At 55.2% G+C, this 12,769-nt stretch overlaps 4 protein-coding genes across 4 annotated transcripts; all 4 read left to right on the forward strand.

Annotated features, from left to right (window-relative positions):
- Nucleotides 1-163: 163 nt before the first annotated feature.
- Nucleotides 164-2,083, forward strand: MYCGRDRAFT_31681 (uncharacterized protein; the record flags this gene model as incomplete). Its single annotated transcript, XM_003855922.1, has 2 exons — nt 164-1,192; nt 1,544-2,083. Coding segments are annotated over 2 exons (1,569 nt in total), but the record flags the coding sequence as incomplete, so codon positions are not given.
- A 1,483-nt stretch (nt 2,084-3,566) lies between these two features.
- On the forward strand, nt 3,567-5,750 carry MYCGRDRAFT_106853 (uncharacterized protein; the record flags this gene model as incomplete). Its single annotated transcript, XM_003855923.1, has 1 exon — nt 3,567-5,750. The coding sequence occupies one exon, from the start codon at nt 3,633-3,635 to the stop codon at nt 5,748-5,750; it is 2,118 nt and encodes a 705-aa protein (XP_003855971.1).
- Nucleotides 5,751-6,500: 750 nt separating this feature from the next.
- Nucleotides 6,501-8,313, forward strand: MYCGRDRAFT_52118 (uncharacterized protein; the record flags this gene model as incomplete). The annotated part of the gene is made up of 1 exon (XM_003855924.1): nt 6,501-8,313. One exon carries the CDS (start codon nt 6,552-6,554, stop codon nt 8,097-8,099), a length of 1,548 nt encoding a protein of 515 aa, XP_003855972.1.
- A 536-nt stretch (nt 8,314-8,849) lies between these two features.
- MYCGRDRAFT_29785 (uncharacterized protein) lies at nt 8,850-11,624 on the forward strand (the record flags this gene model as incomplete). Its single annotated transcript, XM_003855925.1, has 2 exons — nt 8,850-11,115; nt 11,194-11,624. Coding segments are annotated over 2 exons (2,697 nt in total), but the record flags the coding sequence as incomplete, so codon positions are not given.
- Between the last annotated feature and the right edge of the window lie 1,145 nt (nt 11,625-12,769).

Consider the following 12,769-nt stretch of genomic DNA (forward strand, 5'->3'; position numbering starts at 1 on the left):
CGACATTCTTTCATCACCAGCTTGATATCCATCGCACCGACGACCATCGCTATCGAACGGCCTTCTCACGACGACATACCGCTTCCGCACTTCATTTCTCAATCCTCGAGCTGCGACCATGAGTTCACGCAATTTTGCGGAGGTGCCGCCCACCGCGGCCACCATGGCTCTGAACGCATACATTTACGGATATGGAGGCCACTCGCTCGTCACTCCTCATCAGGCTCTGAAACGACAATGGTGGACGGACGAGCGTATCGACAATCGCGTCACCCGCGCATTTGTCATCTCGAAGCTGCGCGGCGAAGAGAGAGAATTTCTCGATCGCGCCCTGGCTTTTGGCGAAGGCCTCACAGACGACACCTACATGGAATGGATACTCGAGCGCGCGAAAAGATTATTTCTCATCCTCACACAGATTGGCGTACCGGATCAGATCTTTGGATGCATCGACGACTCATGGGACGACGACGACTTACCGATACCATTTGATAATGTCAAAAGTTTGGAATTGTCCTGCGACAACAACGAGGCATTGAACAAGAGATTTTATGACATGCAGTTCATCTATCTCTTGCGCGAGTTGAAGAAGGGTTCGCATATCGACTATGGACCGAAGGAACACATCCCCATGGAGCATGTCAATACTTTACCACCAGCAGCAACATTGCAGCCGTACGATCGCGTGCACTTTCCAGGTCGCCCAGAGGAAGTGTTCATGAGGAGGAAGTACTCGATGACGGACAAGGACAACGGTCACTTCACGGGAGACACCTTCACTAAGGACGTTCGTAGAGCCCGAGCTTTGGCGCATGAGCATGTTGCGTCAACTTGGGCGACATACACCAGCGAGAATGCGGCTTATCTCCTGTCAGACTTTGTGCCAGAGCATACTCTCGCGACTTTCATCGAGCATCGCACGCCAGCCTCCTATGTCAAAGTGCGCGCTACAGAGCGGCCACTCCTCATCTGCGAGTGGATGCATTGTCTGTCAGACGCACTCGCCTCTCTTCACCATCGTGGTATCGCACATACCGCCATACGCCCTTCGAACATATGGATCGATTCCCACAATCACATCGCTCTTGCAGACGTGGGAGCCATTCCGACTTATCAACGGAATAAGAAGGTACCCAAGAACGAAATCTACGATTACGCTGCTCCAGAATCGCAACTGAGCAAGTCCGCCGTCGTCGTCAAAACCAGCGCGTCACCTTCATCGCCGCCCATCAGCAGCATGAACGCTTTCTCCAAACTCCGCAAGCTCAGCACCTCCGACCATGGCTCTATCAGTGGTGCATCGTCCTCAGCATCGTCATCGACTGGTGGAAGCAGCACTCGGAGTAACTCATTCGTCAATCTTGCTGGCACCAGCCCCATTACTCCGCCTTCCACCTCTGCCCGGTCGAGCAGTTTCTCCGCGGCTTCGACTGCTCTCTCCCCGACGCCTGGCGCCGCTCGCTCACCGAGAGGCATTCGCAACTTCTCTCGTCGTTTGGTGAATCCCACTAAATCGTTCGCGTCCTCCGCGGCATCCAGCGAGTTTTCTTCCATCACCTCCCCTTTGATCGAACGACATTCGCCACCTTCGGGCAGCATGAGTCCTGCGACTCTCCGGGACCTGCCCACCGCGACTCCCGAGATGTCTGACATCTATTCCCTTGGCTGTGTCTACCTTGACCTCCTCACTTTCCTCATCCGCGGCAAAACCACCGACTTTGCGAAGTTCCGAACAACTCGTATCTCTCATCAACGACAGCAAGAATTCAAAGCGGCAAACGTTACATCTTCTTCCAAGACTGGGACCACCATGGCGCCTCCACCTTCGAAGGCCGATTCCTCTTTCCACGCTCATCCGGATCAACTCTCCACGTGGTTGAATATGCTGTCTACCGAAGCCTCCGCATCTTCGAATACATCGTCCTCTACGTCTGGTATCGGTCCGAATCTCGTCCTCGCCCGAGGCATTCCTCGCCTATTGAATCTTGTTCGTTCGATGATAGCGCAAAATGCGACGTTGCGACCTACAGCCATTGGTGTCAGAGAAGTCATCGAGGAAGTTTTGGAAGAGTGCGGAGTTCGTGGCGACAGACTGTGTTGTTGGGGAAGAGGCTGGGAGGTCTCAGAGGAGGTCGAAGCGGATATCGGACGTGCCAGAGGTAGTGGGGATCGGAGTGGGAGTTTTGCAGCACAGGATATGGGAGCAAAGGACGCCAAGGCCAAGAAGGAAAAGAAAAGCGCAGCGCCAAAGGTCAAGAAAGAGAAGAAGGAGAAGATGGGCAAATTCTCGAGGCCCTCATCGGCACTCAGTAACACATCCGCGAGTGCTCATGATATGGACATGTCGATCCTCCAGCGTCTCGACACCGCTTACTCTCCTCCCGCTACGCCAGCAACGACAACCACAACGTTCAGTCCTCCGGCGACTCCGACCTCGAGGATGATGAGCCCTCCCCCATTAATCTCACCACAGCTTTGCTTGAAAACTTCAACTACTCAGGCTCCATCCGAGACTGAATTGCCACCTCCACCGCCAGGTCCACCGCCGACATTACTCCCGCCGCCGCCGCCAACACCGACACGGCTCACCTCTACTCCACTGTCGCCGGGTTCATTACATCCGGCTCCTCGCGAAGTGAAAGGAACTCCTCCACGTAGCTTTTCTCCGGCTCTGTCCGCACAGAACAGGAAGGCATCCACGGATCCGAGACTCGACTCAGTCCGGCCATCAACAGCCACGTCACACCACAAGCCAACGCCTTCAACACCACAGATCCCGCCGCTCGCCCAGATCCCTCCACTATCCGCATTCCCAGCCATGTCTATACCACCGCTATCAAATCCGCCATGCCTGTCCGCACGACCTTCAACATCCGCCGCCGATTCGCCTCAAGCAGTGACAGCACCTTCTCCCTTCTCTCTAGCGCAGATCAGACCGACGACTTCCGCCGCAAACAAGACGACGTTCGTCAGAAAGGACTCCATTGCCTCTCAGCGTGATGTCAAGTACTTTGCTCCACCGCCAGTGAGTTTCGGGGCCATGGGTCTTGGAGAAAATGTGAGCGGCAGTGTCTCGGGAAGTGGAAGCGGAAGCGGCACCAATTCGACTAGAGAGTCGTTCCAGCAGACGAGACGAGAGTCCACGACTAGCACTTTGATGGCGAGCAAAAAGGACAGAAGTGGTATTGCAAAGTGGAAGCGATTGTTTTCTTGATGAGTGGAGCGAGACATTGGGTCTCTGGAGTGAGCAGCCAGCTGTGAAAAATAGAGAAGACACATTAGGGACTAATTAATCTGTACATGTGAAGCGAAAGCGCGAAATGATACGTGTCTCGAGTATCTGCCTTCGTTGATCAGTCAAAGTGGTCTTATCTTGTTCCATCGCTGCCATTGTCACATGCCACCTCGCCGCTGATTGGGTCGTTTCTTCTCGGGGCCCAGTCCGAGAAGCGCGCTAGCAGCGCGCCTTCCCTTGAACTTTTTTGATGATGAGGGAGACCAGCGTCCACTCCATCATCCACGACAACCTTTCCCGACTCCTATACTATCGTTTCTCATTTCAATTTGACTGTAGACTACATTCAGAAGATTTCATTCCAGATCTCGCGTGATTCTTCACGCACGCCGTCGCCATGATGCGCCGAGCATTGACGACTTGCTCTCGATCTCTCTCCTTCGCCATCTCCTCTCAACCCACACAATCCTTCCATCGACTATCACATCTCACACGGACGCCTATACTAAGAGCGTTCCCTGCCACTCGCAGCATCCACCAATCGTCCGTTCTGCGCGATCAAACAGCCTCCGCCACATACGAAAGCACCGATGCGGATCGCAATGCGCCCATCACAAAATTCGCCGAGCTCGAGACCCGCGGAGTGATCCATCCAAATGTCGTGCGAACAATCACCAAAGAGATGGATCTCGAGACGATGACGGAAGTGCAAGCAGCGACCATCAACGAAGCGCTCAAGGGTACAGATGTGGTGGCGCAAGCAAAGACGGGAACTGGCAAGACGATGGCTTTTCTTCTACCTATCCTTCAAAACATCCTCAACTTAGACCCACATCTGGCGGAAAGACATCATGGACGTCGTGGGCCTCGGACAACAGCGGATGACATTCGTGGATTGATCATTTCACCGACGAGAGAATTGGCAGAGCAGATTGCAGCAGAGGCGAAGAGGCTGACGAGGAATACGGGTGTCATTGTACAAACTGCTGTTGGTGGCACACAAAAGAGCGCCGGTCTGAGGGCAATTCAGCGAGAGGGATGCCACCTTTTGGTCGGCACCCCTGGTCGACTAAAGGACATCCTCTCGGACCCATACTCGCGAGTCGAGGCTCCCGATCTCTCTGCGCTTGTCCTTGACGAAGCCGACCGTCTGCTCGACTCAGGCTTCTGGGTAGAGATCCAAGAGATCCTCCGCATGCTGCCTACCCCTGCAGAGAAAGACCGTCAGACGATGATGTTCTCCGCCACCCTTCCTAAAGAGGTCGTGAACCTCGTCCGTCAGACTCTCAAACCCGGCTTTCAGTTCGTCAAGTGCGTGCGCGACGACGAGGAACCCACACATACTCGCGTCCCGCAGAACGTTACCACGGTGGCCGGCCTCGAGAATTCGATGCCAACCCTGGTCGAACTCTGCCAACGCGGGCTCGATGCTGCCAAGGAGCCCGGCGCCCGTCCATTCAAGGCAATCGTCTACTTCAATTCGACCGCCGAAGTCTCCCTCGCCTCCTCCGCCCTCAACGCTCTCAGCACTCCCAACGGCCGTGACCACCCCTGGTGGCCCGCGCGCATCACCGAGATCCACGCCAAACTGAGTCAAGGCCAACGCACACGCGCCGCCGATGACTTTCGTCGCGCCACATCTGGCATTCTCCTCTCCTCAGACGTCACAGCTCGCGGTATGGACTTCCCCAACGTCACTCATGTCATTCAAGTCGGCATGCCGACCTCTCGAGAGCAGTACGTTCACCGCATCGGTCGAACCGCTCGTGCGGGCAAGGAAGGCGAGGGCTGGTTGATCATGAACCAAATCGAAGCGCAGGAAGCACGCTCACGACTCCGCGGTCTGCCTCTGAAACAAGATCAGATCCTTGAGATTCCCCATCTTGACCTTACCAAGGCTGCAGACGTTCCCGCGACGGCTGGACGCATTCTGAGCATGTACCAGGCGGCCATCAAGCGCGTACACATGTCGGAGAAGGAGAAGGTCTACCTCGCGCAGCTCGGTGTGTATCAGTGGGTGAGTCGCAAGCAGGAACTCGTGGCGGCGATGAACAATCTAGCGAGATTTGGGTGGGGATTGTCGGAGATGCCGAAGGTCCCTGCTGGACTGGCGTCGAAGTTGAGGATTAACCGGATCGAGGGTGTGAACATTGGCCAGAGTGGAGCATACGGCGATGATGGTGGCAGAGGCGGTGGATTCGGAGGTCGTGGAGGTGGAGGTTACAGTGGACGAGGTGGTGGTGGTGGTGGTGGATATGGCGATAGAGACGGCGGTCGGAGTGGCGGCTTTGGTGGTGGACGTGGATATGGAGATAGAGATGGTGGACGTGGCGGTGACTTCGGAGGCGGTCGGGGAGGAGGGCGCGGAGGGTTTGGAGATCGTGGTCCACCCCGCGAGAGGAGAGATGATCCCTTTGGACGAGGAGGTGGAGACCGTGACGGTGGACGCGACGGCGGATTCGGTAGTGGCGCCAGGTATGGAGATCGCGCGCCGAGGAGCAACGCGTTCAATTGAAAAAGCATAGGGGCACGGTATGGACTGCAAATGATCGAGGAGGAAGATGGCTGTTCACTTCGATTGTACGAGATTTGAGCATACTTCTTCGACGTTCAAAAGGCATTGCGACTGGCGTCTGGCTGATGGGAAAAGGCTGTACAGTAGAGAATACCAGAAGGCATGGCAGGGTACGGGCAGGAAAGGATGTCGAACTGCTAGACGAGCCGTGCAGTATGATCGTCTCATGTCGGAGATTCGTTGATATAGATACCCGCAGCAAGGGAAATGAAACTACTACTCTCCAGCCTCTTGTGGCCCTTGTCGGGTTGACGTGGTGGTCTTGGTCTTACGTTCGTTGCTCTGCGCCTATGCTAGGTGTGTTGGCCGTTCGTTCGACTTGGTTGCTTGGTTGTCACATGATCGGCCGCAGTCGTTCAGATCCGCGAACGACCTGTGCGCCAATCCACCGACCGTTGACTTGTTCGTGCACCTGTTCAGCAAAGAGAACTCGAATGCACTTCACAGCATATTCCAATGCTTTCCATCCGCCTGCGCCACAAGCGAGCTCGATCTCGACCGCTCGAACATGTGGCTGAATGGCCGCCAAGCATGCATAGCCCTCCGCTGACGTCGCTTTGTTGGTGGCGGTCGCGGCACAGTTGTTCTTGGTAGGTGGGATGAACAGTTGAGTGATGGAGTGAAGATAAAACTTGCTGCCGCTGTGCATTAATGGGAAGGAGCTTCATCCCTTCTCTCGATCCTGCAGATTCTCAATCCTCCATTCCTTAATCCTCCGCTTCCTCAACTCCTCTGATCAACATGGCTGGGCACAACGATCCTAAGCTGCTCTACTCAATCAAGGGTATCAAAGCGTACCACATTCAAGATGGAGAGGAACACGACCTCACGCCGTCTGGGCCGCAAACACTCTCTCTCCTTATGGTTCCGACCAGCTCTCCCTTCGCCGACCTGAGCACGACCATCCCACAAAACGAGATTCCCGATGAGGACTTCTACCTCCACCTCAACCTTCCTCCCGAGCTCGAACTACCTCTCCCCGCGACGACCCAGGTCTACCATCAACCGCCCACCAGCTACCTCATCCCGCGCTGGGATCTCGGTCATGGCTCTGGCGCATTCACTCGCATCGAGTTCCCTCGAATCGGCTACGGTGTGACCCAAGACGATGTCGACACATTCGAGACTATCCTCGCCCAATGCACCGCCTTCCTCGAACGTGCGAAGCCACCTATGCCCTCTCGTCCGGGCGAGAAGTCCTCATACAACCCCTCCGACTACGCAGCAGGTGGACAATACCGAGACGAGAAGTCGTCGCATCAACACGGAGAGATCGTACTCGTGGACGAGGACAACGGCTCTGTGGTTGGCGAGCTAGGCCAAGGCACGCAAATTGTCGAATCCTCCTCGCTCAAGCCTGGCTCCAAAGAACCCGTCGAACTTGAACTCTCCCCTGATGGGAAACACATCTCTGTCCGCCCAGTGTCCGAAGACTATCTTCGCATGGCCCGGCATCCGGCGTACAAAGACTCGTCGATCGTGCAAAACGCTGCGACTGCCTCTCGCTTGCTCGTCACTACCACTTCCTCCCTCGGCAACATGCTCGTTAGCCGGGCAGACTCTTTCACCAAGACCTCCAAACCCGCCGCCAAACCCATGGAGTTCGCACCCTCGACCCACGAACGCGTCCGGAAAATAAACACCTTCACCACCTCCGTCGCCGGCGTATCGAACAAAACAGTCGGTCAACTGAGCGATACCGTACAGAACTTCGCGGCTCGCGCGGCTGGCAAGAAGAAGGAACGACCACACAAGGGCTACGATGAGCAGGGCAATCCGCTGGACAAGAACGACTACAAACCCGGCTTCCTCAACAAGTCGCTCATTGCATTCAGTACGGTCATGGACGGTATCGCGACGAGCGGGAAGACGTTGTTGGAAACATCGGGCAGCGCGGCGAGTACGGTTGTCGGACACAAATATGGCGACGAAGCTGGTACCATCACTAGGAATTTGGCCGGCGGAGTCAAGAATGTCGGACTGGTGTATATTGACGTTACGGGCGTGAGTCGACGAGCGGTCATCAAAAGTGTGGCGAAAGGAATGGTGATCGGGAAGGTGAGAGGTGGGGGAGAGGTCGTCGTTGGAGGTGGAGACGGAGGCGTGGTGACGGCGGAGGATTTGAAGGGCGGGAACGAGAAGCCAAGCGGAAGTGGAAGTTCGAGTGTTCAAGGTGGATTCAAGCCGAGCACAGAGCCGTACCACCCCGTGGGCTTTGGAGCAGGTGCGCCTCCCAAATATCAAGAGTTCGGGCAGCCTGGGGCGTATCCCAGGGAGAAGCATGGCTGAAGGGGGTGATCGATCGATTGCTGAGTTTCAACGGGAGATGCCATCGTGGAACACGAAGTTCTCCTACAATTCCAAGAGACTGCTAGACGGGCGTGTGGTGTTGCATAGCAGAAATTACGGGAGTGGAAATGAGGTTCTATACGAGGTTACGAAGTATGATATGGCAGCGACATTCAAGTTAGAGAAAGAAAACATGAGATACTCAAGGGTGCGCAGTCTGCAGTCGACATCGTCCTTTACCCAGTCGTCAGTTTGCCCATCGCCTGTTCACTCAGGCTCGAATGCTCTGACTCATTTCATAGCCACAGTCACAACTACAAAGCGCATACTCGCACACTCCATTCCATCGTTTGGAAGAATCTTCAAAGCAATTCCCATGAATTGCATCCGAACACAATTTGATTCAGCAAGCCTTCGTCATTCGCTCCCTAGTAGGCAGCTGAAGTTTGAGCTAGGCAGCACAGGTTCCTTCCTCTTTGGGAACTTTAGCGGGGCTATATCTTTGTTTGCTCGTGGCACATGCATGCTTTGTCTCTTCAATCTCTTCATCAACTTTTCCTATCCTACTCACGACATCTTTCATTCGACACCCAAGATTTGCGCAACAAGACTCGAATCTGTTGCATTACTGACAAAGGTCCGAGAACATCCCACGAACAGAATACACCATCGACAACATCACAACCCTCACCGTGCGACTTCAGCGAGACAGTCGACGAAATGTTCGGTGGGTTCAGGAGAACATCCGACATCTGCGGATGCTACTTCATTCACCAGCATCAGCGCAATTACCTTCCTCAAGTCGAAATACAGTCACATACCATCATCAACCCGGTCAGCTTCACCACGCATCTGACTCAGACCTTCAGCAATCCGCAGGAGGACAAGCTCGATCAAGTGCGCTACACATTCCCTCTATACGACGGTGTCGCGGTCTGTGGCTACACCATCAAGTATGGCGACAAGACTCTCAAGGGCATCGTCAAGCAAAAGGACGACGCCAAGAAGACCTATCAGGCTGCCGTTGATCGTGGAGAGACTGCTGGTCTTCTGCAAGCCCTTCCCGCTGGCGTCTTTGGCGTGAGGCTCGGTAACGTGCCAGCCAAGACGGAAATCATCGTGGACATCACTTACTGCGGCGAGCTGAAGCACGATTCCGCGATTGATGGACTCCGCTTCAACCTCCCAACCTCGATCGCTCCTCGGTATGGCTCCTATCCTGGTACTGTTCTCGCATCCAATACTCGCAACACTGGTGGCATCAAGATCACCATCGACGTCGACATGGGCAAGTCTGCCATCCGTCGTGTTCAGTCACCATCGCACCCGATCGCCGTCTCCATGGGCGAACTCTCCACTGCAGCTCAGAGAACCAAAGCGCCCTTCAACGCCTCTCAATCCTACGCCACGCTGACCCAAGGTACCGCTGAGCTTGGGGAGGACTTCATCTTCCAAATTATCGTCGATGATCTCAACAAACCGCAAGCAGTCCTTGAAGTTCACCCGACTCTTCCCAACCACCGTGCTATCATGGCTACTCTCGTTCCACAATTCTCTCTTCCATCCGGCAACCCCGAGATCGTCTTCATCGCAGATCAATCCGGTAGCATGTCTGGCGCAAAGAACGACTCACTCGTTGCTGCGCTCAAAGTCTTCCTGAAGTCGCTGCCATTCGGCGTGCGCTTCAACATCTGCGCTTTTGGCAACTCGTACAAGTTCCTTTGGCCGGAGTCCGAAGCCTACAACGAAGAAAACCTCAACACTGCGGTCACTTTCGTTGAATTGCTCCGCGCTGACTACGGAGGTACTCAAATGCTCGAGCCGGTCAAGGAGGCATTCCTTCGCAAGCGTGCTGACTTACCGATGGAAGTCATGTTGTTGACGGATGGAGAGATCTGGGAAGAGAAGACTCTGTTCGAGTTCTTGAATGAACAGATTCAAGAGAAGAAGGTTGATGCGCGGGTATTCGCGCTCGGAATCGGAAACGATGTCTCTCACACGTTGGTGGAGGGAGTGGCGAGGGCTGGTCGAGGCTTCGCGCAGTTTGTCACTCAGACCGAGGAGACGGATCGAAAGGTCATGAGGATGTTGAAGGGTGCGCTATGTGCGCATACGCAGGACTACTCACTGGACGTGCATTACGAAGAAGAGGGCACGATCCTTGAGGAAGACGACTTTGAGCTCGTGGACAAGCCGAGTGATGGACTTGCGATTCGCACAACTGGGAGCGACGATCGAGAATCCAGTGCCACTACTCCTGCGCCTGCAGCTCCGATCTCGTTGTTTGACACCTCGACGAACATCGACGAGAACCCGGCTCCGGTACCACGCTACTCTCACCTTCCGAAGATCCCAACTCCGAAGGTCTTGCAGGCGCCGACATTCATTCCTCCTCTTTTCCCGGCCAACCGCTCCACCGTCTACCTCCTTCTCGGACCTGAATCACGCCAGCGCCCAGTCAAAAGCCTCACGCTGAAGGCAACCTCCGCAGCTGGACCATTGCAGCTCGATATCCCTGTCCATCAACTCGCGGCTGGCAAAGAGACCGAGCTAGATAGTGGCATCCATGTCCTCGCCGCTCGAAAGGCCATCCAGGACCTCGAAGAGGGACGAGGCTGGCTGCAGTCTGCTACCGTGTCTGCCTCTGTGCTCGATACTGCTGAGACCGCCGGCTCGACCAAGATTACGATGCCTGTGAAAGATCGATACCCCTCTCGCTTCGATGAGATGGTCGAGCGCGAAGATGTGCGCCTGGGTGTCACGTACGGAGTCGCTGCGAAGCACACTTCTTTTGTCGCTGTGCAGGCCGATGGAGAGCGCGAACAAGATACCAACGACCAAGTTCGATCCGAAGCTCAACCTGCGGGCTCCGGAGGTCGTAAGGGCTTCGGCGGTGTTTCCTGCATGCGTTCAGGTGGAGGAAACCTCTTTTCAGCTTCGATAGGACTATCGCCACTCGGCGGAGCCCACGCACCGGGAGGAAGTCAAGGAGCACTGTTCTCGTCTTCGCTAGGGAGTGGACGAGGCGGAAGTGGAGGAAGTATGTTCGGTGTCAGTCACTCTAACGCAGCTGCCGCTGCCGCTCCTGGCGCAGGCAGCGTGTTCAGTGCAGCGCCTCAAGCCAGCATGATGCGGCAACCGTCTCAAGCCGGTCTCGTTGGCCAGCCAAGCCCTTCTACTGCAGGTGGTCTCTTCGGTGCATCCAGCCGTCGGAGGAAACGTGTTGCTGCCCCGGCAGGTAATTCGTTCTTGGCTGACGAGGAGGTCCCTCCCGTGGATCCAGAGAAACCCCTCAGCCTTCTACACAAGCTCATCTCCCTCCAGATGTTCTCCGGAGCGTGGACCTGGTCTGATGAGCTGCTCGCTTTACTGAAGCTGAACGCTCCCGAGGAGGAAATCCTTGCGCGATTCGGCGATGTCAAGGATCTTGCTGCGACGGCCCTGGTGGTGGCATTTCTGCAGGCTCATTTGGCGGACGATAAGGAGGTTTGGGAGATGGTGGTGAAGAAGGCGAAGGCTTGGTTGGGAGGCAAGGTCGGCTCGGAGAAGGTTGATGAGACGGTTGCTGTTGCTGGAGGATTTGCTTGATAGGAGGGTGCAATGAGAGCAATCAGGGCATTGAGACGAGGGAACAAGCAGTTGGATAGATCGACGCGATCTGAGTTGGAGTCAATCAGGCCTCTCTAAAGGAAAGCACGAAGGACCGAAACGATGCAGAATGATTTTACGACGGAATAGTATCGGCTTGGGTCCGGCTTGGATGACAGTACAGGGCGGTATGAGCCTGTAGCGCACTTTAGTTAAAAGTAACGAAATGAATGATGAAACTCACCCCTTCTTATATGTGCCTGTGTCGCAGCGCGTGTACCCTCGCCCTTGAACGCACGTAAGTGATGGTTCTTCGTCTCTCATCTTGATGTCTCCCCTCGAGATATCCTGAAACTGGTTCATTCCTTGCCCGATTCCTCTTGATAAGCTTGCCTGAACGTGCTTTTCCTTGCACTGTGAACTTCCTGCTACCTGCTTCGAACTCCCAGCTCGATGACCAGCAGCAGGACTTCATGGCCGTGGCTGTTCAGAGTCCAATACGAGCACGAACGCATCGGAGTCGTGTCGAACTTCATGTAGCTCTATTCCAGACAAGTCTCTACGCACTTATCAAGGAGAAGCCGGAAGCCATCTCGCCGCCGCATGCTTCCTCTCCCGTTCGAGATCGCCTCTGCCGCCGCCGGAGCTACTCCCGCACAGCCCGCCGCCGCGCCCCACCGCCATCCCTTTCATGCGTACTTATACCCCGCCAACTCTGCGCATTCCAAGGAGATCCCGATGATCATAACCGGGCCGGAGCTTCCTTAGCTCAGCGGTTAGGGCGCTTGCGTTCAAGGGGTTCTGTGTATGAAACCAGCTTGACCCCATTTCGAAGGGGCCGAGTACCACGAATTTCCTTGCCATGTCTGAGTCGGGTTATCGAGTCGACGTGGCTGAGTGGGTTTCTCGAGCTCCAATGTATTGGGCGCTTTGTTTTGCCCTTTTGGTCGGGTTTCGCTTTTGCAACTTGAAGGCGTGGGATTCCTTTTTGACAAGCCATCGGGCGCAGTACATCCTTAGCGGTCGGGAATCGGCCAGGAGCTGCACTTTTCAAGGCCGTGGACGCAGAAACTCTGATCATG

This window comes from Zymoseptoria tritici, chromosome 1 (assembly GCF_000219625.1).
Source record: "Zymoseptoria tritici IPO323 chromosome 1, whole genome shotgun sequence".
Classification (NCBI taxonomy): domain Eukaryota; kingdom Fungi; phylum Ascomycota; class Dothideomycetes; order Mycosphaerellales; family Mycosphaerellaceae; genus Zymoseptoria; species Zymoseptoria tritici.